Here is a 26,923-nt window from a genome sequence, read left to right as displayed (position 1 = left end):
GCTGCCACAAACGATTATTTTGATAGATGACTAGTCACAGATTATTTTTGCGATTAGTCGACCGATCAGATCATGCATCCATTGGATGTAAAACGTACAGCTTATTGCACCAGCATGCATCTGCTCTTATATAACTATCATTAGCTTACAGCTTTAAGTGTTTAAGGTCTGTGCTAACTAAAAATAAAGACAAGATGATAGTTTATTAAATTTTAATGAAATTTGCAGATTATTTCGGTGAAGTTTAATAAACTCCTTGCTATCTAAAATATAACGGGACACCGGAGTATATACTCTCGAGCATCTCACACTTCTGATAGTCAGTTGTCTGCTGGACGTTTATTCAGCTGTGTGAAAACTATAACTTTAATCTCACCGAACTGATTTACTCAGGAACAAATAAAATACTGAAAAAAGCCAAACAATAACATTTTTAAGTTATCTAAGTGACTTATATGTGTTTAACCTGAGCAGCGAAAGACGGCGGTGGGTTTGAAAACGATTTGCCGGGAGTCCAGCGTTCTCACGGGCTCTAGTGAGCCTTGCCCCCGGCTTGCTATCGAGCTGGTGTGTAACAGACGTCCCCGAAAACGTCGGAGCGCTTTTGAAAATATGTGGTGTCTTGATAAACTGAGCAGGTATTTGAGGTTTACACAGCTACATTCTCGCCTGAAAATATGTTAAACGTTTATTTTGTGACCCGGAAAGAATAATAAGAGTAATATTAAAACTAACTAGCTGCCACCTTTGTTGGAAACTGAGCTGGGCTGCGCTATGAATTCTGGGACCCAGCCAGTGTTGCCAACTCTTCAGTAAGGAAAATCGCTATTGGTTGTCCTTGAAGTCGCTAAATGACGTCATCGCCTAATTTGCATAATTGGTCATGCTAATCTAATTGTAACCTATGTTGTTGGAGAGAGAAATAACATCGTGGAAGAGACATAAAGTGAGTAAAAAACATCCTAAATGCATTTAGAGTTTATTTAGAACTACAAATTAAATTTCTTTTAGCAATTATTGTTTTATTTTAATGTCACAATTCCAACCCTGCTCCTTTACTTTGTGTGTAACTCCACCGTAACCCAAGCTGTTACGAGTTCAAATATTGGGGATGGAGACAAGAGAAAAAAACCACAATAACAACACTGGTCCGGCCGGGTTAAGTCAAACGATGATTTTAATAGTCACACGCGTGGGAGATGGACACTGTATGCAGACAGCCTCAGATCTCAAAATGGTGGAGCATTAATCAAACTCTTATAGCCTCTGGTGCCCCCACCTTATCATAAAAGCCTAAACATTCACATGCTTTTCTCTCACACGGCGCCTAAGCTACGACCTTGGCTCCCCGTTTATCTGCTCCTGCTGAGATGGGGCAGAAAACTCCAGCATGCTCTGTTCTCTTCTAATCAGACAAATAAGGCGATGACTTTCTGCAAACAGTGTTTCTTATAACATCATAAAACAATATCATTCATCCACAATAAATCAGCAGTCTAATGTAATGCAAATCAGTTTAACTAATGCAATAGTTATCAGCTTCTTCTAATTCAGGAGAATACTGCAAACTAAAACTACATAATAATTCACAATCTTTAATTAGGGGTATAACATGGCATAAAATTAGGGGTATAACATGGCATAAAATAATATTATAATTTAACAGTTTATAAGTAGTTTTAAACCTTGTGATCCACAAAACAGCATAAGAGTAAAAGAGTAAAAGAACTGACTGCGTTACAGCACCCGCTGCTTGTTGAGAGTAAAAGCGATACACGCTTTCACGTCTTTTTTCACGTCTGAAAACTCGCTAAATATAGCGACAAAGTCGCTAAGTTGGCAACACTGGACCCAGCTTCTTCTTCTTCTTCGGGGTTTAACGGCAGCTGGCATCCTTGTATATGCAGTGCTGCCATCTTCTGTTTCAGTCTGTTATTACACTCTTAAAATCCTACTACTTATTCCTGCGTCTTTTGTGATCTTGCAAAGCTTCAAACAACGCATCGACTATTAAATTACTCGTCAACGATTTTGATAATCGACGTAATCGAGACTGGTCGACTAATCGTGGCAGCCCTATTTGCAAATAAAAAACAGAAAAGTGGCGTGTTGGACATATTTACATAATGTATTCTGTATATGTATATAGATTGTTGTTAACCTGCAAATGGATGTTAGCCTTGTCTTGGCCAGCTACAGCATTGAAATGCACCTTATACATTTATGCATCAGTAAAACAGTTAACAAGCTTAAAAAAAACAGTCAAAGGAGATTTGTTTTTAAAATTTGATGTGTCCCAGTATAAACCAGCCGTCATTATCAAATCAGACAAAAATTCCTCTTCACCATGAAAGCTGCATGTTAATGCTATGCAGTTGCTTGGTTCTGGTTTGGAATTTTTTATTTTTTATTTATTTTTTTTTGTATAGTGATGCTGTTGTGTTTGTGTTTCAGTGCCCTACTCTTACTTAATGGACTTCTGCATTGCTATTCATTTAACAGGCATGTTTGCCATTAATTTAACATGCTGGTTTTAACTGTCACATTTAATAATGTACACTCTGCCAGGTCCACTTTCATCAAAGTTATTATCATCTGTCCTTGCAACATGCATGTGAGTTCAAACCCAGAACAGCAGCAACAAAGACTGTGGGTTACTTGAAGAGCAGAATCTATGGCAATAGCTGCAGCATTCTTCAAGCTCAGTGTTCAAGTCAGCACTTTAAGGAAGCTGAAATAAGCTTCAAAAGAACAATGCATAGCATAATCGGTAGTTGAAACAGAATATTAAAAAAGTGATGGGCTGTAGTAAGGACCGTCAAGCCTCCAAAGAACTTTTTAAACACCCTTCTTTTGATATGTTGTCTTCACTCATTTTTTGTCTCTTGGGGTTATCATGAAAACAATGAAAAGATTCTGTGGGGGTTCGTGACCTTAAACTCTCTTGTTGTGTTGTGTGTGGGTTTTGTCTGGGTACTCCTGCTTCGTCTCAGAGGCCAAAGACACGCTTGTTAGATTAATTGGTGATTGTAGGTGTGAATGTGAGTCTGTCCCTGTGTTAACCCTCTGATACATTGGTAACCTATATAGGGTGTGTTCTCCTGTCTGCCCTATGACAGCTAGAATAGGCTCTAGCTTAGTTGTGACTGAATTGGATAAGAAAACTGATGGATGGATGGATTATTTTTATGTTTAAAATTCCTGGATATGTTCTTTAGTGCTATTCACCTTCAGGAGGCTTGAAAAAGTGCAAATAACATGAAAAATGAAAATCTGAGAGGGGAAACTATCATTCATGTCTACATTGAGGCTATAACCTGTGATAAAAGGGCCACAAGTCTACTTTCTTTGGAAATGATGTGCTAAGCTGAACATTTGGCAGCTTTTTTTTTTTTTTACTGTAGCAGTTTGAGGTTCGGTGAATTGATTGCCTCCTGCATTTGTCTGTGTCTTTTAGATACAGGTTTACTACAGCCGGATGGAGCAGCTCTGCATGACCAAGCCGGCAGTCTGCAGCCGAACCTTCATCTGCTTGGGCGAATCTTCCTCTCCCGCCCCATGAGCCATGCTTTTAACTGCATTCTCCTCTTCCAATTGTAAGTTACCATGGCAATGATCTTTGCAGGTTCTTAAAGTTGCATCATTTACCAGTCACACATTAAGTACCACTGAGTGTGGGAGGAATGTGGTTGAATTCAGTGTTTTGCAGCACTTCGCTCTACATGTGATGGAGAATAAGTTCAACCTTTGTTAATGAGCTGTAAGCATTTTTTGTTTTAGTTTAGTTTCCTTTTCTTTCCTTTTTGAAGGGCTGATCACTCTTAGACTGCTCCAGCTGTTTCTTCAGCCTGTGGTGTTTGTTTTCTTATGCTCCTTCTGATTTTAAGAAGCTGAATAGTATAGTGGCACCATTACAACCTCTGGAACAATTGGTAAGGGATTCCAGCCAGGGCATGTATTCAGTAAGGGTCACCAGACTAAAACTTAATGCTGCCAAGCAAGCTTCTGAAATAACTTATTTTGTAAATAAGTTATTTATTAGATTAATAAAAACTTGAAAATAACCAAATATGCTTTCCTCGGGTAAAAACCACCCAGTCATTACGGCCCCCTAATGTGTACATGTCACAATTATGAAAGTAAGTTCTTTCTAAAAATGTAACTCATTTCTAAAAAATCCTGGAAATGGCAAAAGTATTATATAATACTTCTATAAGAATTGGGAATATCACCAGATCCTTATATTGTTGACTCACACACTCTTACTGTAATGAGTGAAAGATGCTGCACAAAGTGCAAGGTATAAGAGGGGCATTTTTCTACAAATGTAAGGAAGCCTTCCATCGTCTGTTTTTTTGTTTGTTTTGTTTTGTTTTTACTCGAGGTGTGTGCACTTATCTCTGAACTACCCATTTGTAGGAAATGACATAAGAAATGAAGCGGTTGGGGTGGTGGAGTAGCATTCCACAGTCTGCTGTAGTTTGTAGACATTCATTTAAGATCCAACTCAATGGAAAAACCCAAAGTGTTGTGTTGTGATGGGTCCAAAGAAGGAGAAACTACACAATTGTTTTTCCTGTGAATTATAAACATTATCACAGCCCCACACATGCAGTAGGTTACTTTCCAAGTCTAGTAAGACTGTTCTGTAAAGGTGCATTATGGATTTTTATTTTATTATTTTTTTTTGTAGTCTCATAGTTGCTAGGTTCATGAATGTTTTCAAGGTTTTGTTTTGTTTTTTTATAGTTACGCTTTCAGATTAGTGACACAACGCTGAGTTTTCCTAGAACAGGCTTCATAACTTGTTTTTCACACCCGTCCCTTTAAAAGTCACATTAGAATAAATCCTAATATCATATTTGGCCATTGTTTTTTGGTTTTCCCCCTTCGGGCGTTGTTACACAGTGATATTGTCGAGTAATTTCATTTCAGTGTCCTGCACCAGCACAACTACTCTTAACTGAGCGAGCACAGCAGACTTGTGTAAAAACTGTCCTTGAGGTTCAGACTTTATATCACTGGCTTCTGCTGCACAGTCTTGAAATATTGAGTTACAAGCCTGAGCCAAATAGTGATAAAATATGATCACTGCTGCACCATCTGCAGTCCACCAACTTTTTTAAGTAACCTGTTTTCAGTTGTCTGTCCTTAATTTAAATGTGACAGCTGGTAAATGAAACTTTGCATTGAAATGCTTAAACATGGAAGCTGCTGTGGCTGGCTGAGGTCGAAATCTCCTGATTATGCATGAAAGCAAAGCACAATCACAGCTGACGCAAAAATACTGACCATTAATTTTAATTATATGCATATTGTAGAAAAACACACAGTATATTTCCTGCAAAAATAATGGGAATGTAATGTTTGATTTCCCTAATGGAAATTTCTGTTCCTTATCAATTTCTCCTCTGGCTCAAAACTAATGATCTGTCTGGGTCAGTCTGTGGAAGTAATGGTCTAGAAAAGTCATTCTTTTTGCTAATATTTATTTATTTTTAATTTGAGGAAAAACACTGATGCATCACCCTCCAAATAAGTGTCTTCAATTAAAGTAATGACCAAATGTTGCCAGTGTAAGTACTTTGACTTGTCCATCCTGTTGTATCCTGCATTGTTTTTCTTTTTTTTATTCTTAACAGAAATACACCAGTGTGCTGTTAATCAGTTTAGGTTTGAATTATTTGTTTGCACCATTGACAGATTTGTGTGTCCATGTGTGTGTCCTTATGGGCACAGAGGAGGGGCACAGGGCATTTAACATCGTCGGTGGAAGGTCTTGTTATCAGTGTGTGAACAGCTCTGAAACACCTGGACAATCGATAGTTCCCTCATTGTGTTCAAGGAGGCTTAGTGGTCGATCAATGCAGAGGCTCAGCCCCGCTAACGCACACACAACACACGACCTGCATCTTTTACCCTTGGCGCCCCTCGCTCTTTATGTACTGCCCTACACGGTAGAGCTGCTGTAAAATGTGCATTTTGGCACAGCCATGCAGGGCACCTTATGCACACAGAATGTATGAGTACATATAAGTAATCTAACACAAATTGCTTGATGAAATGTGTTTGCGCTTTATTAATTTCATGTACCCATGTACTTTTTTTGACTTTATAAAACTGGAATTTAAGGATGAAACTCTCAAACTTCTCTCTTGTCTCCCCCAGAGATCCGTACACACCCACACATGCAGACTAATGAGTGGATTATATAGCCAAGTCGTAAAGATAAAATGTGTGAAATATCTGCCTTACTGAACCTCTACCAAATCTCCTTTACATTTTTGTGAGTTTAAGGGGAAGTACACAGTCTGCAGAATCTTTGTCATTTTAAAATGCTTTACCAAAGGCCAGACGTTTTATTAAAATATTATTAGAAACACTATACAAACAGCCAATCGTGTGGCCGACGTACATAAAATCATCCAGATACAGGTCAGGAGCTGGAGTTACCGTTCATGGCAAACACTGGAGGAAAACGGTGATCTCGCTGATGTTCTGTGGAGAGAATCACTGTATTGGTAGAGGAGAACAGCCAGGTCGGTTGGCTCTGACAGAAGGGTCACTCAGATAAGCACACCTTACAACCAAGTGTAAGCATCTCACACTGCACAGCACACTGAAGCAGATAGACCCCTGTCAATCAAAACAAAAAAAGGAATTTGAGGTAGTGGAAGGTGATAGACAAATACAGACATCCATTTTTTTTCTTCAATGAAAACAACACATGAGATGTCAAAAATTACTAAATAACTAGAGAACTAAGATAATGCCTCTGGAGTTTTTCAGGAACCACATATTTCTTCTAACCTTTTTTTGAATGCTCACATACTGTAGCTGGGTATATTTCATTTTAAGTGGGTTGCAATGTTACTGTCCACAGTCTGTGTTTTACTTGCAGTAGACAGAACTAAGCAACATCCCCAAGCAGACAAGTGCACGACTAGCATAGAAACTAAACACATGTACTGCTGTGAACGCTGTCACAGCCGAATAGATATTGGCAACCTAAAGAAATCCGTATCAGTTTGAGTATATACTATGCTTAAAACATTTTCATCTCATTATCTGCTGTTGGACTGCGCTTTCCATCAAGAAAGTGAAATGATTACACTCCACCAGACTCTATTTACAGAAACAGGACTTTTACTTGTGAAAATATCAGATTGGTTGGGTGCTTTTTGTGGATCTTTAGCATTTTCATTGTTTATTTTGCAAACTAACATCATAAAAGGAGGAGCGACCAACATTTTCAGTTTAGTAGATATCTGATTTTGTCTGGAAGCTTTGAAAAAGTTAACACAGTAATAACCTTTATTCATTGTAGCCATATGTCAGATTTTTAACATTATATTATCATGTCTTTTAACCTAAAGAAAGCTTAAAAATACTGATGTAAATGAATAAGGAAATATTGTATTTTTTTTTTATTTTTTTTTTTAAGAAAAAATGTTTCTCACAAATATGTTTTGTAGGCCTAATATGAGGCTACACTGCTCACATCAAAATTGGGTTGACATATTCATATGCTAGCCTCTATATTTGGCATCAACAGTATGACTCCATGGACTCACCCTGCCGCATGTTAACAACCCAGGCTAGTGATGGTGTCTCAGAAATCCTTTACCCTCCTGCTCAGGCACCAGGCCTTAATCAGATCATTGTGTTTTGGATGTGATAAAAGATATGACTGGTAACAGGAATGTGCAAATGAGAAAGATATTAGAGAAATATATTTCATACCATTCGTGTGCATCTCCTGAACAATTGTTCCTGTACGAGTTCAGACCTGGTTGCATCATAATTTCCATGACTGTTCATAGCTTGTGTAAGAGTTTGTGTGGACATGAGTTTAGAAACCAGTGTTCTCCCAGTAAACGAGCACAAATGTTACCATCTACCCCAAATGAAGGCCCCCCGTTTTGGACACAGTTTAGAACATCTAGTCTGTATTTCACATGTGCATTTGCAAGTGATTGGATCTGAGGAATCCCAACTTTATCCCAGAGTCTTTTATAAGGCTGGATGTTGTCCAGAGGTAGAGGATCAGAGGGTTTGAAGGGGAGAAGTTGGCAAAATTTATATTGAGCAAACATTTTTCGTTTTAAGGGGGAAACTTTTTGGTCTAACCTCATACCAGAGGTTGATGAGGACATTTGTGCTGCGCAAGTTGTGTGATTTCATATGTTTTTGACTTATGTTGTGTGGATGTTGTGTTTTCATGTGTATACAACTGTATTACTGTGGCACCACAGGTTAGCAGAAATGTTCACGTATTCAGAATGATAGAAGTAAACGTTGTTTTTCTTTGTATTTTGCCTTTTTAAGTCCACATGTTATATCTTGACTTTGAAATCTCTCGCTGCAACGTTGACATCACTGCTTCTCTGTTCTATGCTTTTCAACTCTGGCAAGTTTTTTTTCTTATGTTCAAAAATATGGTTTAAACTGCTGTAGATGAGAGGACTAGGCTGCATAAAACTTCCTAAATTTGTTGGCATTTCCTTTCAAGATTTGAAAGCGGGGAGATATGAAAGAGTGGGCGTAACGCCGCGCTCCAAAATAACATTTAGCTGTCTGGAGAAACCACTAATAGATTTGCAGTCTCAACAACCAACTGTTGAGAGATTACAGGAGCTTAGACTTATAAGGAATGGAACAGATGTTGAGCTCCAAAAACCTGTCTTGTCATTCACGTGGGATTGAAACGTACTGTAAAGACATTCACTTCTAATGTTTAGCAACATCCGGCTTCTTCGTGATGGTACAGCATTTTGCAAGCAGATTTCTGGCTTGATGTGGGTGTGTGATGTTCAAAGTACATGTAAAATATACAACCAAAACATTTGCTTTAAGTAGCCCCCGAAGGCACCTTTTTTTGTTTGGAGAAAATATAAAATCGAAAAGTTGTGGAGGATCAAGGCACTGCATGGTAAACAAGAAACTTATATAAAATTAAATCTCTTCATTGCCTCGGGCGCTATGATGCAGTAACAACCTAATGTTTAATACAACGGAGGAGTGCTTGTCACTAAGACTGTAGAGGATGACTGATCACTACTTAATACCTAAGCGCCTCTCTTTCTCTCCTTTTCCTTCCCTGCTTTCCTCTGCCTGCATCTCTGTTTTTCCCCTTTTCTGTCTTTTTCTATTACTGTCTTTCTCCAGCATTTCAATTGGAATTAGTTATGTCTTAGCTGGCAGTGAGGCCTACGCTGCACTTCTTAATGTCAGGTAAGTCTTACGATCATGCTACTTGGTTAAACTGTAGCTTTTTAGGTTATTCTGATTAATTTCACGTTACACTTCTCTTTAATCAAACCTAAATCCAGTTTCAAACCATGCACAAGGGATGGGAATCCTTTCATCATATCTTTTTAGGCTCTGCTTTCAACATCTGTTAATTAGCTTTTATGTGGCTGCCTCTGTCAGTTTTTGCTTGCATTATCTGGGGTGCTAGGCTTTCCGATTTAGCCTAATGGGCCTTATGTATGCTATCCTCTACATAGTTTACGTGCAGTATGGTGAGGGGATCAAGATGGCTTAGCCTGACATATGAGTTGCTTTAATTCTAAGCTTGGGTTCCTTCTACATATAAATTACTTAAATTCTTTAAGGGGTTCCAGCTCAGAGAGAGTGCCATTCAAACACAATTAACAGCAGGGAAAAATGTCACTGAAAAAATAAATAATGTGCAAAGAAAGCCAAACGTCATGCAGGGCTGCCAGAAATTTTGCACATCAGTCTGGCTCCCCGTTCCCCCTTCTCAGTTAGCACAAAATTGAAAGCGAATTGTCACTTCAGGGTTGTGTTGTTAGGGTGACATGAGTTCACACAAAAATATTTTTATTTGATATTGATTTAAAAGGGGAAAGAAACACTGATGCAACCCCGAGAGCTGACCACAGGAGAGGGAGGCCCTGAAAGGATTGCATGAAGTTACAGCATTGCTTTTAATCAAAGCAAACAAACACGTACAGGCTGCACACACTGCAGAGATGAGAGGGAAAACATCCCATTATCAGGCATTAAGGATTTATTTTCTGTTGTAGATTATTCAGTATAGTCTCAAAGTAATTTATGCTAGTGAAAGCTAAATGGATAACATGTTTCAGTATTTCTAAATATGTCAGGTTTAGGTGTCTCTCTTGAAGTTGACATAATCTCACCTAGATCATTACGAGCTATTCTGGACTTGTCTTGCCAAGTTTGAAATTTATGCATATTTAGGTGCCGCTTTCATGCTGCAGTAGCATGATAAATGCTGGAAAAATGCATCTTTCTGATACACATAGATTTTTCTTCCTGCAGCTTTCTTTTGAAATCACGATCTATTCTTCACTCTAACTGTCACGTGAAAGTTGATTGCGGGTCCTGCCCACTTTGCCAGCAGTTATTTCGCCCAAAGTCACTTAAAGGCACCACATATCATTCACTTTTTATGATCTGTGGTTGTCACATTGGAGCAAATCTCCTTCAGTATGTACGCAGCTTGAGACTTCTTAATTTGGGGCTGCAGAGCAGCATTCTGTTTTATCAGCAAAATCTCAGATGTTGCATCCTGGTTTCAAAGCTTTACCTATATGGAGATGAAATATCTGTAATAATGTAGCAGTCTAATAGTAATTCCTACTTGTAAGTCCTCATATCCATCCATAACCAAACAAGTACAACATGGTCAGCCAGGTGAACAGTGTCCATAAAGCTTTCAACCACACCCACTTAGGAAACACATTGTAAATTATTGTAATGTTATTAAGATTGCTTTAGACCATCTTTTCTTAAGTCTTTGTTTTCAGTGGACCTGCTGAAACAAACAGGAATGCAACACCATAACCCCAGAGTTGTGTTTACATACCCTGTATTCTTTGCTGCCTTGCTGCAGTCTACAGACATTTTAGTCTGAGTTAGAGGCTCACTGCACATGCCACTTCAGTGAAGTCCTCACTGAAGTCCTCACGGTCACTGGAGTAAAGCAGACTGTAAACAGCTTTTTAAACTGTTTACAATCCCCCCCCCAAACACACGGTAAGATGTGCCATTAGGTGGGGAAGCGCTGGAGGAGTTTAAAATCCACTTTGGCCGCGTCAGAGGTTAGCCTTATTAAAAAAATGATTGTTAGTAATTCAACTTAGTGTACTACTTGTTAGAACTGTCAGATAATGTGAAGTATTAAATAAAGCAACTTTGTTTAAACTAAACTTGAAGCAGCAAAAATCGTTGCAGCAACTCCAACCAGCTCTTCAAGTAATCGTTGTCTCGACCTCGCGCCTCCCTCTCCTTTCCTTTCCCAAGCCTATAATTACCCTTATCAGTTAACGGAGCTAATTTATTTTGTCATGCCCCAGTAAATACTTAACCCAAATAATATTATTCACACTCTACAGGATGGTTGGACTGCTTCGTCGGCACACCTGGGGGCTTCATTATCGGGCCGCTTGGTGCCGGGGGGGATTCTGCGATGTGTTGTGGGGAGACAGGGTTACTGGAGTGAAAACACCTTAGGAGACCTCCTTTGGATAAACTACCATATTCCCTCTCCCCAATCAATAGGTTACTGCAGATCTCTGTGTAAAAACTCTCGTCAATACTGCTGTAGGATAGCGGACACGAATCCCAGAGAGTGAATCTCACTGAGCTCTACAGGAATTGCGCATCAGCACCTCACTCTCAAACCAATGGCCAGATTATATTTTAGCACTTTAGATAAAGAAAATATTAATTTTCTATCTAGTTGGAATCATTACAGGCTTTGAGCTATGTTTAACCAATAAATACAGTTTAAATTGCAAGCGTTTAATTAAGAGGAGCAAAAGCTCATCCTTATGTCTGTTGAACTTAAATCTTAATAGTCTTGTTCCTCATAATTCATACAGTTGGCAAAATGAACTAATTTTAAATATATTTTTTATCTTACTGTTAATATTTTATTTAAAATATCCATTTGCTCCAGTTGATACTTTAAAACCACATTAGGGAAGCCTCTGTGGAAACTGATGGACAAATACAACAACCTTTTTACTGCATATATCTTTATTATATAGAAGATTGTAATAAAGAGTGTTAAGTCATTTTAGGTTTCTACATTTTTTCCCCTAGTCATACAAAAACGTATATCATTTTTTTATTTTATATTCCAAAAATAAAAATGCTGCAGAACGTCATAGTCAGATTACAGCTACAGTATTCCGATTGACTGATTGGACAAACACTTAAGTGGGAATTTAAGAAACAAAGAAAAAGAACAAAAAACAATCCCCCCCAAAACTTTTCTCTTACTATGTCATCTGTGCGACTCATGAAACCTCCACATACATCATTTATCCAATCAGCTTAAGCCACAACTGGAAAAAAAAAATCAAATAATAAAGTTGTGTCTAAGAATCTATATGTATTAATGACGCTCATCAGGGAAGCACAAAGGTTTCAGACACAACTGAAAAACTTTACATCCTCTCCCTAATCCTCCGAGGGATCCTCCAGGAATGTTGATGCTATTTTCTGGAAAATTGATTGCTGAGTGGGAGGGGGGGTTCACACGTGCTGATCTGTAATCTTGAACTTAACCTACTCAGGAGCAGGTTAGGGCTACAGCATGTGCCATGGCGATTTACCCTGATAAGTCGTGAACTACCTTTGTAGTACAGAAAACCCAGGGTTAACCTTAAAGTTACCTGGATGAGCCAAAATCCTGCTTCGTAGCACAGGCCTCTCTGCGTTGCTCTGCTGTCACAAATGAGGCTGAACTGATCATGTTGCACTTGAAGCTGAAAATTCTGTAGCAACAGTTACTTTTACAATAAGCATACTGACCAAACCTGATAGGCTATTTCATTTTGCTTCATGGAGGCATTACCCCTCTGTGCAATAAGACTCTGAAAACACCTCACTACACATAAACTGTATTATTAAGAAATTGTGCTTAAAATATTGAAAGTAAAAATAATTGTTCTGCAGAAAAATGTTCTCTAGCACTGCTAAACGGATGTATATTACTACTGCATATGTTTAAGGTTGAGCTCATTTTAAATACTGTTTAATGTTCAGTGTCGTATTCTAGAGATCACTCGTTTGTATTGGCTGTCCTGTGAGAACCACATATCTATGAAGAAAAAACTGTTCATGAGCTTAGAAATACAGGCATACGTCTTGGTATATTAAATATTCATTTAGAAAAAAATCAGCTGAATTAAAAGGCTTGTGCAGAGTGTGACATGGTTAACTGTCAATATCCACCGAGGGGATTAAAATATGAATGAAAAATGAAGGTGGGCTGTTGGCAAAACAGGTAGTTAAGCTTATGACATTCAGTCATTCTCATAGATGTTAGTCTGAAAGTACTGCTGAGCCTGCACCTGCTCCACTTACCATTTTTATGGACATGGTCAGAGCTGCCTTCATCTCCATCATCGTCACAGCATTCCTTGTTAATGCCTTAAGGGAGTTATTAACAGCTTTTTCAAACTCCATCTTATCTACATCACACATGTTAGTCATGCTTAGCAAGACCAAACTCTTCTGTTGCGAGGTTAAATCACTGAAGGTTATTTACTTGCTAATGCCAGCTGTGTTTTCATAGGGAGGGCAGGTCGTAACTGAGCTGCTGGCGTCTGAGTGGCTGAGCTTTATGACAGCTCTGTCGGAAAAAGATTGCCTTACATTGGTATGTTTTAATTTATGCTTATTCTTAGATTTGATAAGGCAAGCACTGCTGCCCTTTCTTCCACTGGCTTAAAACGTTGCTTTTTGACAAAGCATATATTTAGAGCTTGATCAGGTGACCCTGAACCGTTGCTTAGTTATGCTGCAATAGGCTTAGGCTGCTGGGGGCTTCCCATGATGCACTGAGCGTTTCTTCTCTCACCTTTTTTTCACTCTTTAACGCTACTTTGCATTTAAACCTTAGTTGTTATTCTTTGGCTCTCTTCCACAGTGTGTCTTTTGTCCAACGAGGCGTGCCTGATATCTGGGGTTTTCTCTCCATTATTGTAGGGTCTTTACCTTACAGCGTAAAGCTCCTTGGGGGTCACTGTTGTTGAGATTTGGCACTTGGTAAATAAAACTGAATTGAATTGAAATGAAAACTGTGACTGCACAACATGCAAACAGACCTAAGTCTACAGTACAGGATACAGTTTTAAATATAATGCTGTATTGTACAGTTAACTGCTGTTTCTTTTCGGTGTACATGGTTGTTGTTGTTGTGAAGGGGCTGATTAAAGCCTAGCAAAGTAAGTTTGTTGCATAAAACTAATCCAACATTTAGTAAAATGTATTCACTGAAAACAAAGAAAAACAAACTGCAGGACTTTAAATTGTATGCAGAGCAGTTTTTGCTGTTAGCTATCTAGTTGCCTGGAAGATCCCCACTTTTAAACCATTTGCTCTCATTAATTGTATTACTAGTCATCTTTACATCAGGTCAAATTCATGAAGGTACTTTAGTACCTTATCTTAAGGTACTGTCCTCTACATAGATAGTAGGTAGGCTGAAGGTCCTTGTCTAAAAGGCAACCAGCTTCTGACAGCAGTATTTGATATCCTGTTTTGAGAACGAAAGAGGTTTATTGTTGTATTCTTGCACTGTTGCATAAGTCTTTGTCCTTTATAGCAGCTTTGTGCTGCAACACATTTTTTAAATAATATTTAAAAAAAACAATCATTATGGTCATTTTGCGTATAATTATTTTATATTATAAATATGATGCGTTTGTATTGAATATTTAATCTAGAGCTTAAGTAGTAACTTTAAGCACTGCATAAAGTTTACTATAAAATGTATTTTGTGCTCTGTGTATGCAGTGGTGGATTAATAGTAGTATTAAGTTGCATCTACTGGGAAAAATGTCTGTTTCAGTGAAGTAGCTAAGAGCAGTTTTAAGTATAATAATGCATGAACTTCAATCATTTGTTTGGACGTTTTACAAAATTGTTGACTTACTGTATGTTTGGTTACTTTGGCTGTGACAGTGAATATCCAGGAGGTGTTTTCCCTCAGTCAACAGTAGTTGCTAAAACTCCAGATGTTTTCATTGTTAATAAGCAGCAAACAGGTGTTTGTTTTGGAGGATGACTGTTAATTGAACCACAAGCTTATGAAGTACTAGACTTGCATCTTGATTATCTATCAATGCAGAGCGCTTGTGTTTAGTCAACAGTCAAATTGTGCAGATTTTTATAGTATAGAGTTTAATTATGTGTGTTATGGGTTTTTTTTCTCTCCACAGCCACATCTATGTGATCCCAGTCTTCACCTGGACCCTGACTCTTGCTATTTTACTGGCCCACACAGTTATTCAGCCAATCACTTCAGTGCTCACCCTCCTGAAAGGAATCCTCCTCATTGTCACGGTAACAGTGATTCTCTTCATTTTGATACATTTTGGCATAATTTTCAAGCATTTGCAATAATGACACAGGGCTTTACTGGGAATAGCTTTTTATCATTAGAAAAAGGAGAATTCATGTAAAGGAAAAAACATATTTGGGAATGTCGCTAATGATAAAGGCATCTGATGGCTGTGTCATGTCCCGAGTATCCATCTGTTCGATATTTATGTGACGGTGTTCACTTATCTAAAATGGATTCTCTCTTCATGAAAGCGCTGATTTGATGTAGAAGGTGTTGTTTCAACAGTAAGATCATTTTGGCAGCTGCAGCTTGTGCTGTTGTATTGCATTATGCAGGGAGGTGTTTCTGTTATACAGCCTGCTTTTATTGATTTGAATGGGATGGACAAAATAAAGGAAACATAAATGATAAATGTGAGACATGAAATATCAAACAGAATTTGATGTGAGGTTGGAGTTGTTTGATGTGTTTTCTAGTTGAATGATGCCTGTGAAGTAGTTCTGGTTTGTTAGTGTAAATACTGCAGCTTGTTGGAATTTTGATGAGGTGAAATGACACACTCATCTCAGACCCTGCATAAAGTTCACCTGTTTCCATAATGTGTTATTATGGGTCATACTTTTTGTACAGGTATGCTTTCCCTCACCAGTGATTTTCCATGACTTTCCAAGAACTGATATTCAGCTTATTATCCTATAAATGTTTATAATCGGTGTTAAAAGTATTACTAGATTCATATTGGTTATTCATATAAAATTTTATCTGTCTCATGATAGTTTCATCATAGCCTCTCCGCATACAGCTGAGAATTTCAACTCAGGACTTTAAGTTGTTGCTTGCAGCTCTCTAGTCTTTGAACATGAGTGTAAATTATTGTTCTCTCTGTGTTCTGCCTGAGACAGACTGGTGACCTGTCCAGCATGTACCCCACCTCTTGCCCTGTGACAGCTTGGATAGGCTTCAGCCTTCCCGTTAGTCTGGAATTTGATAAGTGAAAGAAATTGTCAAAAGGAAAAAAAAAACTAAATTAGGGGTTTTTTTGCTTGTTGCTTGGACTTTAAAGCTCGATGGAAATGTACGTTTTCAGAGTTGCTGCTACATCTCCCACCTTTTTGTTTTGCCAGTCAGTGTGAGGAAGACGATGTGCCTGGGAAAAAATTAAATGGGCTGAATGAAATTAGCAGAACTGCAAGTCAGTAATTCATAGGACGTAAGTCTGAATGAGGTTCTCCTCTTGGGGAAGTGGGGAAGAAGTCCCCAAGTGTGTCTCGCTCTCTATCTTACCAACAGTAGTGGCTCTGATAACATGGAAGACAGCATGACCACACAATGGAAAAATCGTTGAACTCTAATTTGGGTTAAAAAAAAATTTACATGGGAAAGCTGTTTCAGGGTTTTTGTGCCTGCACAATGGTGGAGTTTTAAAAGAGTAGTTATGAGTCCTGTTATCTTGTTCTACTACTTCTCTGTACTGCTTCTTTATTACCACACCACTGCGGCAAACACTGAAAGCATAGATGATGTACATGTTTCTGTGCCTTTGTTGTGTAAAGATTTGTGTAAAAATAAATGTGAGATGTTGGATATTAATCATTTCAGTTTAATTTTTCTAGCACCAGTTTAGCTCGTTTGCTTTATATTGTAATGTAAAGACACTGTAATATATGCAAGCCCTTGGGTGTGGTGGGAACCAAGAACAGCCATTTAACAGGAAAAGAGCGCAGGCATTATGAAGGTCAAGGAGGGGCAGCCATAGAAATACAGTGAGTGATATGGCTGATCAGTACATCACGGATATACTGGCTGATAAAGGAAAAAAGATACCTTATGTATCAGTACAACCCAGAAGTAATCCAGATTAGAGGAAATAGATAATAAATTATAACTTCAATATCAAATTTTTGTTTTTAAAGTCATTAAAGTGTACAATCACTCTGCAGCTGGGAAAAAGAACAGTTCAAGGAAGTCATTAAAAGCTTCAAATCACTGTTACACTCATGGCCATGATGGGTTTATGTAAACTTCTGACCACTACAATCCTTCCAGTTGTTAAATACAATTCCTCCCGTGGATTTTTCTGTGTTCATTAGCGAAGGGAAAAAACATTTTGATTTATTGTGGTTGACTTTTGATAGCTGAAAATCCCACACACTGTCCATCACTTGAGCTTACTTCATTTGTGCACAACTTTGTGAATAAGAACTTCACCAGGCAAAATTCATACAGAAATTACCTTGGATAAACAACAGGTTTTCAGACTTTTTTATCCAGCCTGCAGTATACATTATGCAACATGATCCTCAAGGGAAATTACAGAAAAAACATTTCTTCACAAATGAGTCTTATATTACACCATGTAGCTTACAGTTTTTGAAAAGCAGAAAGAGTCACCGAAGATGATTTAAATATTGGGTAGAAAAGGAATTAATCACAGTACTTTAAGCTTATTTGCTATTACATGAAATAGCACGTAGGAAAGGCAAGAGATGAATTACAATATATCAAGACAACTCTACTTGTATCAGAAAATGAATACTTTGAATTTATAAAGTCCGCTGGCATAATAATGAAGACTTTCTACAACACATGTCAAAGGGGATTCAAAAGATAATTCATATCTAAAGTGTTATTCTAGAAAAACTAGGAAAGCAATGAAAAGATTTATACTGTACAGCTATACTTTGTACCGGCACTAAAGGAGACAAAAACAAGACAAAGAAGAGAAGATCAAGACAGATAAAGGAGAGATCAAACATGTATTGCAGCTTCCAAACTTCTGAGAAAATAAAACTCTCAAAATCAGTTTATTCTTTTATGTTCGTAATCTCATCTCAGTTTGAAAAGAAGAAGAAAGAAACTCATTTCTGACTTGCACAAACTCTTTGCTTGTGTACCTTGCTTTTATCACTTTTTTCAATTACTTTGTCAGTTTTAAAGTGGGATGAACTGTACACTCTCTGCATACAAACTTCTGAGTGATGTAGCCATACTAATTGTCATGACAACTGCTCCGTAAGTTTGTTTGTTTTACATTCTTATATGAAATATAATTTGATGCAAGTATCACTCTGTACACGCAAAGTGTTGAAGGGTGTAGTAATGACTGCCATTACAACTCTTCAGTAAGGGTTTATACATTTCTTATATGAAGTATAATTTGTGATTTAAATGGAAAGCCGTCTGTTAAATAGTGAAATCTCTCTCGGCCTGCCTAAGCCAGTGTTTCCCACCCACTGTGCTGCAGCACATAGGTGTGCCGGGGAAGATTATCTGGTTCCCGGCGTGAGTAATGGGCAGAACAATTACATTCTATTTCCACTAGAGGGCAGTACAACTACCTGCTCTAATTAAATGGGTTGCCAACTTCCAGTAAAACAGAAGAAGACGAAGAAGAAATTACATAATAGTCATACTGTGAGGCGATGCAGTGCGTAATAGGAATAGATAAATATTTGAAAAGAAAAAGTAGTCAATGTGACATGGGTCTCACATTGACCCAGATCTGATAGAGCCTTAATCTGACTCAGATTAAGGCTCTAGCATGAATAGTGGTCAGAAGAAAGCAAAAAAATTATCAATATGCTTTTTGTGACATTTTTGTCTGGTGGTATGCCGTGTGATTTTTCTAATGTGAAATATGTGGCATGGCTCCAAAAGGTTGGGAAACACTGGTCTAAGCTATGGTTGCCACTGATAGGCAATAATATAAAGATTAGATCATGCAGTGTACCAAGTGGGGGCAAATCCCAGTACTGCACACAAAGGACAGTCTTGTGGCTTTGCAAACTGGAGTCAGATACCAGATGCCACCGGAGTTCAGGAAGCCCTCCCAAGGTTACAGAGCAGGAGCTAAGCTAAACTAAAGGCTAGCAGGTGGAAGTGTAAGCTGTTTCTGCTGTCGCTTCTGATGGGGAAATGTCAACTCACTAGTAGACAACCTTGATGATTTGGTGGCACTGTTGAGAAATATTGAGATGCTACCGGGAATGTTGTCTGCTGTGCTTTGTGGAAAAATACCTGACTCCTGTGTAGACTTATTGAGCTTCACTATTATGTGATCAGAAGACGAGCAACAAGAGCAAAGGTGTTCTTGTTGAGGCATTCAGAATTGGTGCAGTAGGAGTTGCCTCCATCTCAGTACTGCAAAAACCAAGAAGATAGGATAGCCTAGATCTTCTGACTATCTGCCAGTCTCCGTATATAGCCAGGACACTGAGGTGGTGAACTCATAAATATCTGGAGGTCCTACTGGATGACAAGCTGGACTGGTCCCTAACCACAGGCTGACTACACTGGAAGATTTTGTCCCCACTGCAGTAAGCGTTTTTAACACCCTCTGATGGGAGATCCACCTGGATATTCATTCATCGCATAACGAGGCTTGTTTGCATTTCTAGCTGATGTGCTTTCTTTAGTCTCAAGTTACAGACCCTTCAACTTTGCCTTTGTTTGGTTTTGGCACGTAGCTCTACCTCCACCTCTCATCACCAGTGAAGGTTGTCTTGGATGTAGTGCCTTTTCAATTGTGACACACACTTGGCAACAATGTGGTGACTTTCAAATTTATTGTGAGAACTGCTCTTAATGAAAAGTAAAGAATGTCAACAGTTTCTCTGATTGTTGTGCAACAATCCTGACGCACAGTCTGCTCGATGATATCTAACAATTTTAGCAGTTGTTACTGTGGAAGGTTGCCTGACTGTGTGCCACATTCCCGTGATGTTCTGCCCTTTTTACTACAAGAATGCCACTCAGAACATCTTGTCAAGCTCATTACTTCACTGACTTGAATCTTTGTAAGTATTTCAAAGTCAAATTTCTTAAGTTTGAAACAGAATTAGAAGTTTGCTTTTCTTTGAGCTTGAGATTCTGCATCTAACTTGGTTCATTTTCCTGAAGTTATGCTTGGATGTTTCTCAAAAGCATACAAACGTTCTACTTAGCACGCACAATTCAGTTTGGAGTTGTAAATTCACACTTAATATCAAATTAATATATTTTTGTGTGACAAATAAAAGAAAAGTAAATATCATATTTATTCATTTGGTTTTTTTAATCGTAGATCCTGGTAAGAATTTTAAAGGGAGAAATTACAGTATATTCAGTATCAACTGAGAGAGGATATTTAAAGGTAAAAAGATTTGAGATTAATTATATTAACAAAAAAAAGTTTCAGGAGTTTATCACCTTTACGTGACATACTTTGCACTTTGTGCTTATTCGCCGCCTAAAAATATGCTTTGTATATTTTTTGATGACTGCAGTGACATAAGAAATGCTGGTTTCTGCAGCAAATGAAAGGTCATGCTGGTAAAATGGATGGAGGTGGCACTCTACACTTCTACTCTATGCAGAAGCTTTGTACTTAAGGAGCTCCCAGTGTGTCTGTGGCGGTTTTGGGCCTTTCCAGGTCAGTTCCTGCCAACATCTTGGCATGTCAGCATCTCAGTAGGTGCTCTTTAAAGACATTTTTAGGCTTGGCTCAGAGTCCATTTAACACCACCATCACATCCCACAAGATTACACTGCCTCAGTGAATTGTACATCTGCTGCAGGGAAATGTATTATATTCAGTGTTAGCCAAGCTTTTGATGGACACAACCCTTTGCGACACAAATGATTAATAATAATACTTTGAACGCCTACATTAGCGTAATCCTAGCAAGCTCATTTTATATGTAAATTAAAGCTTTTCTTATGGGACAATATACAGTTCTTCGTGTATAGTCGATAAAAGTATCATCGCAGTGCCTCACAATTCTCTGTGAGTAACCAAATCGCTATATTTGAATGTCCATGTAACTGGAGCCTATGTTTAGGACCAGGGAACAACTTTCTGTGATTATGCAATGTGAGCAATTATGTCGGAAAATTTGCATTTAAACAATTTCAGGGATATTCATGCTAGTTAATGGATAAAAATTTCTGTATTTAGTGTGCCTTTCCCTTCAGCTCTTTCCTAGCGTGGCACAGGAAAATCCCCAGTGTCTCTTTAAAATCAAATGGATGCAGATTTTTCAAAATTGCAGCCAATCAGTGATAGAAAATATTAAATGTGTCCTTTTTGACACTTTTCTCTCCCCCATCTTCTTAAAAATCACTGCCTAATTGGCAAAAGAAATGTCTCTGGAAGAAATACTTCGACAGCTTTTCACCATCTTTCTAAAGGTTTCACTTCTCTCCACTATTGTTGCTGAAGACTTTTTTTTTTTTCCATGATATTCGTTCTTCCCAAGGACAGAAATGTCTTTTTTGTGTACCCTGTAAATGTGTTTATATTCTACATTAGTTCAGCTCAATTATTGACGTATTGGCAGATGAACTAATGCTGCGAGGATTAGTAACAGCGGCGATCGATGCCAGTGTTATTCAGTCTTATCTTGCTGGCAGCAAGAGAGTGAGGTGTGGGTTTTGTGCTACAGCAGCTCACGGTCTTTTGAGAGGTACCCGTCACAGGTGGCTATATAAATATAAATAAAAATAATGTCGGCATTGTACTCATAAATGTGTTGAATTGGGGTGTTTGACCATAAGTGTATAGAATTACCGGATGAATTTGAGACTAGTTTTAACAAACGCTGATCCACATGTTCTGAAAGGACTTGCTGTCTTATAGCTTAAACCTTCTTTTTTTTTAAATGAAAAATATACACAGTTCAAATTTACAAGACACTTTTATACGTCTTTAGATAGACCAGGATGTTTTTTTAAACAAAAGGAAGCTGTGAGACAACTTTGCTTATTTATTTTTTTAGTTTTCTAAAGATGCAACTTTGCTGCACAGCCCAGGATTCAAGCACACTCAGTTTGTAGGATGGTGCCATACAATGATAGTTTGTTAATTTTACTACTTTTGGTATGTCTTTATTACTTTTGCTGCACTCTCTGATGAAGAAATATACATCACACTAGTGGAAACTCGCATTGTTCCTTCAAGTCCTCGTCCAAAAAAGCGATGTATTTGACTTCGGTAGTATTTTACAATTGAAACCTCTCCATGGGGAGCTGCTGGTTTGAGTTTCTAAGCTTGATGCTGTTTGAACAGCTCTTTCCCAAACAAAAGGTTTGAGTTCAAACTCACTCTCAGCTATTTGCTTGTTTACTTCCGCCTTATCTTTATTTCTGTCTGAATGAATCTCACAGGGCGTGAACCCTTGAGTATAACTGAAATGCTGGAGTCATACTAATTTCAATATGCCATGGAAAAATTGAAAAACAAGGGGAAAATGTTGAAATGAATAAGCTAATTCACATGCAAAATGTGTACAATATAGTAGGAGTACAGTTCAGCAGTAGCAAATTGATAGCTATTTGTTTTTATAGAGTTACTTCTTATTAGCCATTAGTAGGACATGTAAATATTTTTCCCTTTGCATATTTTACAGTAAAAAATATGACAAAAATATCTGACATCCCCTAGCCTAAGTATTAAGATATGTTTTAAAACTATGGGAATATAAGAATAAATGTCAGGGTTGTTGGTGAGCAGCTATCCAGACACCGGAATCAGATCAATGACGTCCCTCCAGAGCAGAAGGCGTTCAGTGGAACCTTTATGTCTCCCCAAAGGATCTTCTGTCCTTGAAGAACAATGGAGAAACTGCGCAGATTGATTTTAGATTGCATTGATAGCACACAAGTCCATAAGCGCTTTCATGCACAAACCCACACTGTCAACTGAGCGTGCGTCACAGAAGTTGTGGTTCAATTTTGCCGTCGTTACTGAGGCCGAATTTTAAAAGGAAATAGATAAAATCATCCTGACACCTCTGTGAGGTGATGCTTCCTCTGTGATGCTGTTTTGGAAAGCCGCCTTTTCCTGCACGTCCTGTAGATGGAGATGTGTACACACACACACACACACACACACACACACACACACACACACACACACACACACACACACACACACAGTATGAAAGAAATGTGACCTAAAGCCAAATCCCAAACAGGGGGAGGCGTTAAGATTTAGAGGCTCAGTTCTGGAGCAGGGCACTGAGAGCCATTCCCTCTACTCTGCATCAATATGAGAGAGAGCTGGGCGGGCAAGGCCGACTGCACCAGAATAAAACACTGTCGTCAAGCACCGTCCATTTATGGCCCACCAAATGTGATTTTTCTCTTTATAGCTGAAATATTAATGTTTCTATCTTGGTATACTTAGAAAGAAAACAGCAGTTTCCAGGCCCTGAGCTGCCAGGATAGAAGGGCATGAAAAGAGGTAGACTGGAGAATTTAACAAGTAATGCATTGGCAAATAAAAGGGTGGATAAAGTATGACCTTCACTCAGTGACCACTGTAAAACATCAAAGCCAATGTAACAGACATAAACAAAATGTTTTTCAAACATTTTTTTTATTCAATTCTTTGCCGTGTTTATTAAAAAAGCATACAGAGCATTAGATGCTTACAATTGGCATTATTTGGTAAGTGGGCGAAACCAAAAGGGTAAACTGACTGAATTAATACTTAATGCAACAAACTGCTGCCACAACTCGGCGATTACTTCATCAGGCTATCGGTGAGGTCCTTTCACGATTGTTTTTAAAACGAAGTTGTTAGAATACCAAAACTGCACTCAATCTGTCATTGGTGCATGAATACTTTTAAGTGTTGCATGTGTACAATAAAATCACTCTATGGATGTATATGTATATTTCAGTGGCTGATGGGACTCGTCCATTTATGGTTTGTGGTTAAACTCTAACAGACCTCAAATCTGTGTATTTTCCACATTTACAGTCAGTTTATAGAAGTCTTTTGCAGCGTTTACCAGGATTTCCAGACATTCTCAGAACAAAATCAGCGCTGCAGTCTCTTTGATTGCTTCCCTTTGCAGGAGCATAATCCTAAATAAAGCCATCCATAATTTATTCCACATTAGAAATGGTGGCCGCAGGGAGATGTTTTTCCACTGCAAAACCACTTTCACTTTGCATCTGGGCTTTTTTAAGTCAAATTCATGAAAAGTCAATGTGAAACCTTGGCAGTAAACAACTTATGAAGTTGAGTGATGTTTTGAGGAGGCTTTAAATAACTGTTTGTTTTGGGGTCTGTTGAGAGGCAGAGTGGGGAGTATGTAAGTAAGCCCTTAAGGCATGTTGATTTGGATTGATTCTGGTGAGACAAAGGTCTATTTAAGTAACCTGATGGAGGCATTAATAGTGAATGTTTAGCTCGCTGTATTCCTTGCATGCTAGCAGCAGTGGTCAAAGATTTGTTTGGCCAGTTGTCTGTTAGATGAACTGAAATTTATTGTTACAACAATCCTGACTCCCAGGAAATGAAATCATCAAACACTTTTATTTGCCCAATAGTTTATGATCAGGTACATAAACGGTAACATTGCTGCCACCTTCTGCTAAACAGTCTGGAAGATGCACATACTGTAGGCAGGACGCCCTCACCATCCTGCTTATTTTGAAACCAAGCTTGACCAGAGTATGATAGGAGGGTACAAACTAATTGTTGTGCTGCTAGCTAGCTTGGCTGACAGGTTGTATCAATGTCACTGTGCTATAAAATGATGCCAATTTTGTCTGGTGAAAGAGAGCCTCTAACTCTTAGTCTAATTAAATACTGAAATGGCACCTACTTGTCATTCACCCTTCAAAGGGCGTAGCCTTAAGCTTTATTGCACTTAAATTTACTCTAGTTCAAAAGTCATGAAGGGCAAGATTAGTATTAAAGGCTTAAATTAGTTTTCTACAAAGCTGGAAACATATGTTTTCATGCTGAAGTGGAGCATTTCAACTTAGGGGTCTTTAATTTGGCTTAGATTGGTGCCACCCTCATTGACATTCTAAGAATTGCAGTTTTTGGTATTCCCAGAGCTTGCCTCTTAGTGCTACTATAGATAGCAGATGCTAGCATGCAACTCCGGTTAAGCCATGTTGCTCATCTCAATCTGATTCCCCACAACATATGAAAACTGTTTTGACCCCTTTCCTGGTTGCGTACTTTTGGACATATTATTCAACTTTTATCTCCCATTCATATCATAGCATGTCCCTCTCAGTTGCCAGGAAACGCAAAAACTACACATACAGTGTGTAAAGTCACACTTGCTTCACTCACATGGGATCTCTCACTTTGTAATGAAAACACATTCTCTCCTCTTTGTTCCTCCTCTCCACTCCTCTTCTCCTTTCTTTTTCATTCCTTCTCTCTTCCCTCCTTTATGTAATTTCATCCGAATCGATGTGCTGCTCCAGCAGCTCCTTCAGGCCTGACGTCTGACTGATTGCTCCACACAAAAACCTGCAGCTAAATAAAATAACAGGGCAGCCTAGATGAAGTTTATGCACCTTGATAAGAGCTCTATTAAGTCATTGTGAAATAGGCTTGAATGTAGCTTTAGCCATTACATCAGCTAGACATAGCAATGCTACACACACACACACACACACACACACACACACACACACACACACACACTTTTAAATGAATCTCATGCACTGAGCTGTGGAATTATGTTTGAAGGTAGATTATTCACGGAGAATCGACTACAATTTCACGGTTTTCTGGAAATAATTAGCGTGACATTTATTCAGGCTTTATAATTGGTTAAGATTCCAGACCCTCACCTCTAATAAAGTTGTCATTGAACCTTTAATGCTACTCGCTCCCATGACAGCAAGGGAATATTGCAGCCTGGTGCAAGGGGGTCAAATCACTTGGAAGAGGACAATGTAGTTAGGCCTGTGGTGCATTTGTGTTAGGGTGGACCATATTTTACTTAAGCAGTCACCCCACAGACTCACCCATTCTCTCTAATGTAACGTGCTCCACCTGTGGAACGATGAGGAAATTTCTCGAAATATTACACAAACCTCACGATGGTTTGCGTAACCTGGGTGATCATCTCCTCGATGGGAGCTCTCCAGTGACTTGACCGCTGCTTCAAAGTCTTAGATATCCTGCACCTAAAAATGTTTAGCTTTCTTTTCTTTCATTACTTTTTTTTCCAAATTTTTATTTTTCCTTGGTTGAGGTGAACAAAACAGAACTTGGAAATCCTTCCTTGTTTTAAAGCTGTGCATTTGTGGATTGCTGAGAAAGCTGGAGTTTTGTTTCATTTCATGTGCGTGACTAGAAATTGGGGAAAATTTTGGATCAGACTATTATTTTGCCTTTACAAGAAAGTAGTGAGACCTGCTGTGATGTATGGTTTGGAGACTATTGTACTGACAGAAAGACAGGAGGTGGTGGAGTTGAAGAAGCTAAAGATTTTCAGTGGGATTGACCAGGAGGGACGGGATTAAAAATGAGTACATGGTTGAGTCGTTCAGAGACAAAGTTAGTTTGAAAGGCAGGGCCCAGATGCTTTGGACATGTACAAAGGGGTTTGTTGATGTATCGGACAAAACATGTTGAAGATGGAGCTGCTAGACAGGAGGAAAAGAGGATTGGTGTGACAGAGGAGGATGTTAGGGATAGGGTGAGAGGAGGCAGAATTTATGGAACTTATGGTCAGGTTTATTTGAACCGCATTTATTTTTCATAATCTTATGCTACTTTCATGGACACAGTCAGGTGCCATGTCACTAAGGAGGGGGAGATTTTTTTAA

General features: G+C 38.5%; 1 protein-coding gene across 3 annotated transcripts in view; it reads left to right on the top strand.

The window, feature by feature from the left end:
- The window catches only part of LOC146546925 (uncharacterized), an 85,342-nt gene that overhangs the window by 12,174 nt on the left and 46,245 nt on the right, over nt 1-26,923 (top strand). For 2 of the 3 annotated variants that reach the window (XM_085266516.1, XM_085266518.1), the window contains exons 6-8: nt 3,458-3,596; nt 9,169-9,234; nt 15,228-15,351. In XM_085266516.1, coding sequence (XP_085122642.1) covers nt 3,458-3,596; nt 9,169-9,234; nt 15,228-15,351 — 329 coding nt within the window. The remainder of the gene's footprint in view (nt 1-3,457; nt 3,597-9,168; nt 9,235-15,227; nt 15,352-26,923) is intronic. The other variant, XM_085266517.1, reaches the window with a different exon arrangement.

The sequence above is a fragment of the Mchenga conophoros genome, linkage group LG23, assembly GCF_057382185.1.
Source record: "Mchenga conophoros isolate Kocher_MC1m ecotype Shallow Benthic linkage group LG23, M_conophoros_male_GT1.1, whole genome shotgun sequence".
Lineage (NCBI taxonomy): Eukaryota > Metazoa > Chordata > Actinopteri > Cichliformes > Cichlidae > Mchenga > Mchenga conophoros.
Note: the sequence above shows the minus strand (reverse complement) of the source record. Positions and strands in the feature narration are given on the sequence as shown.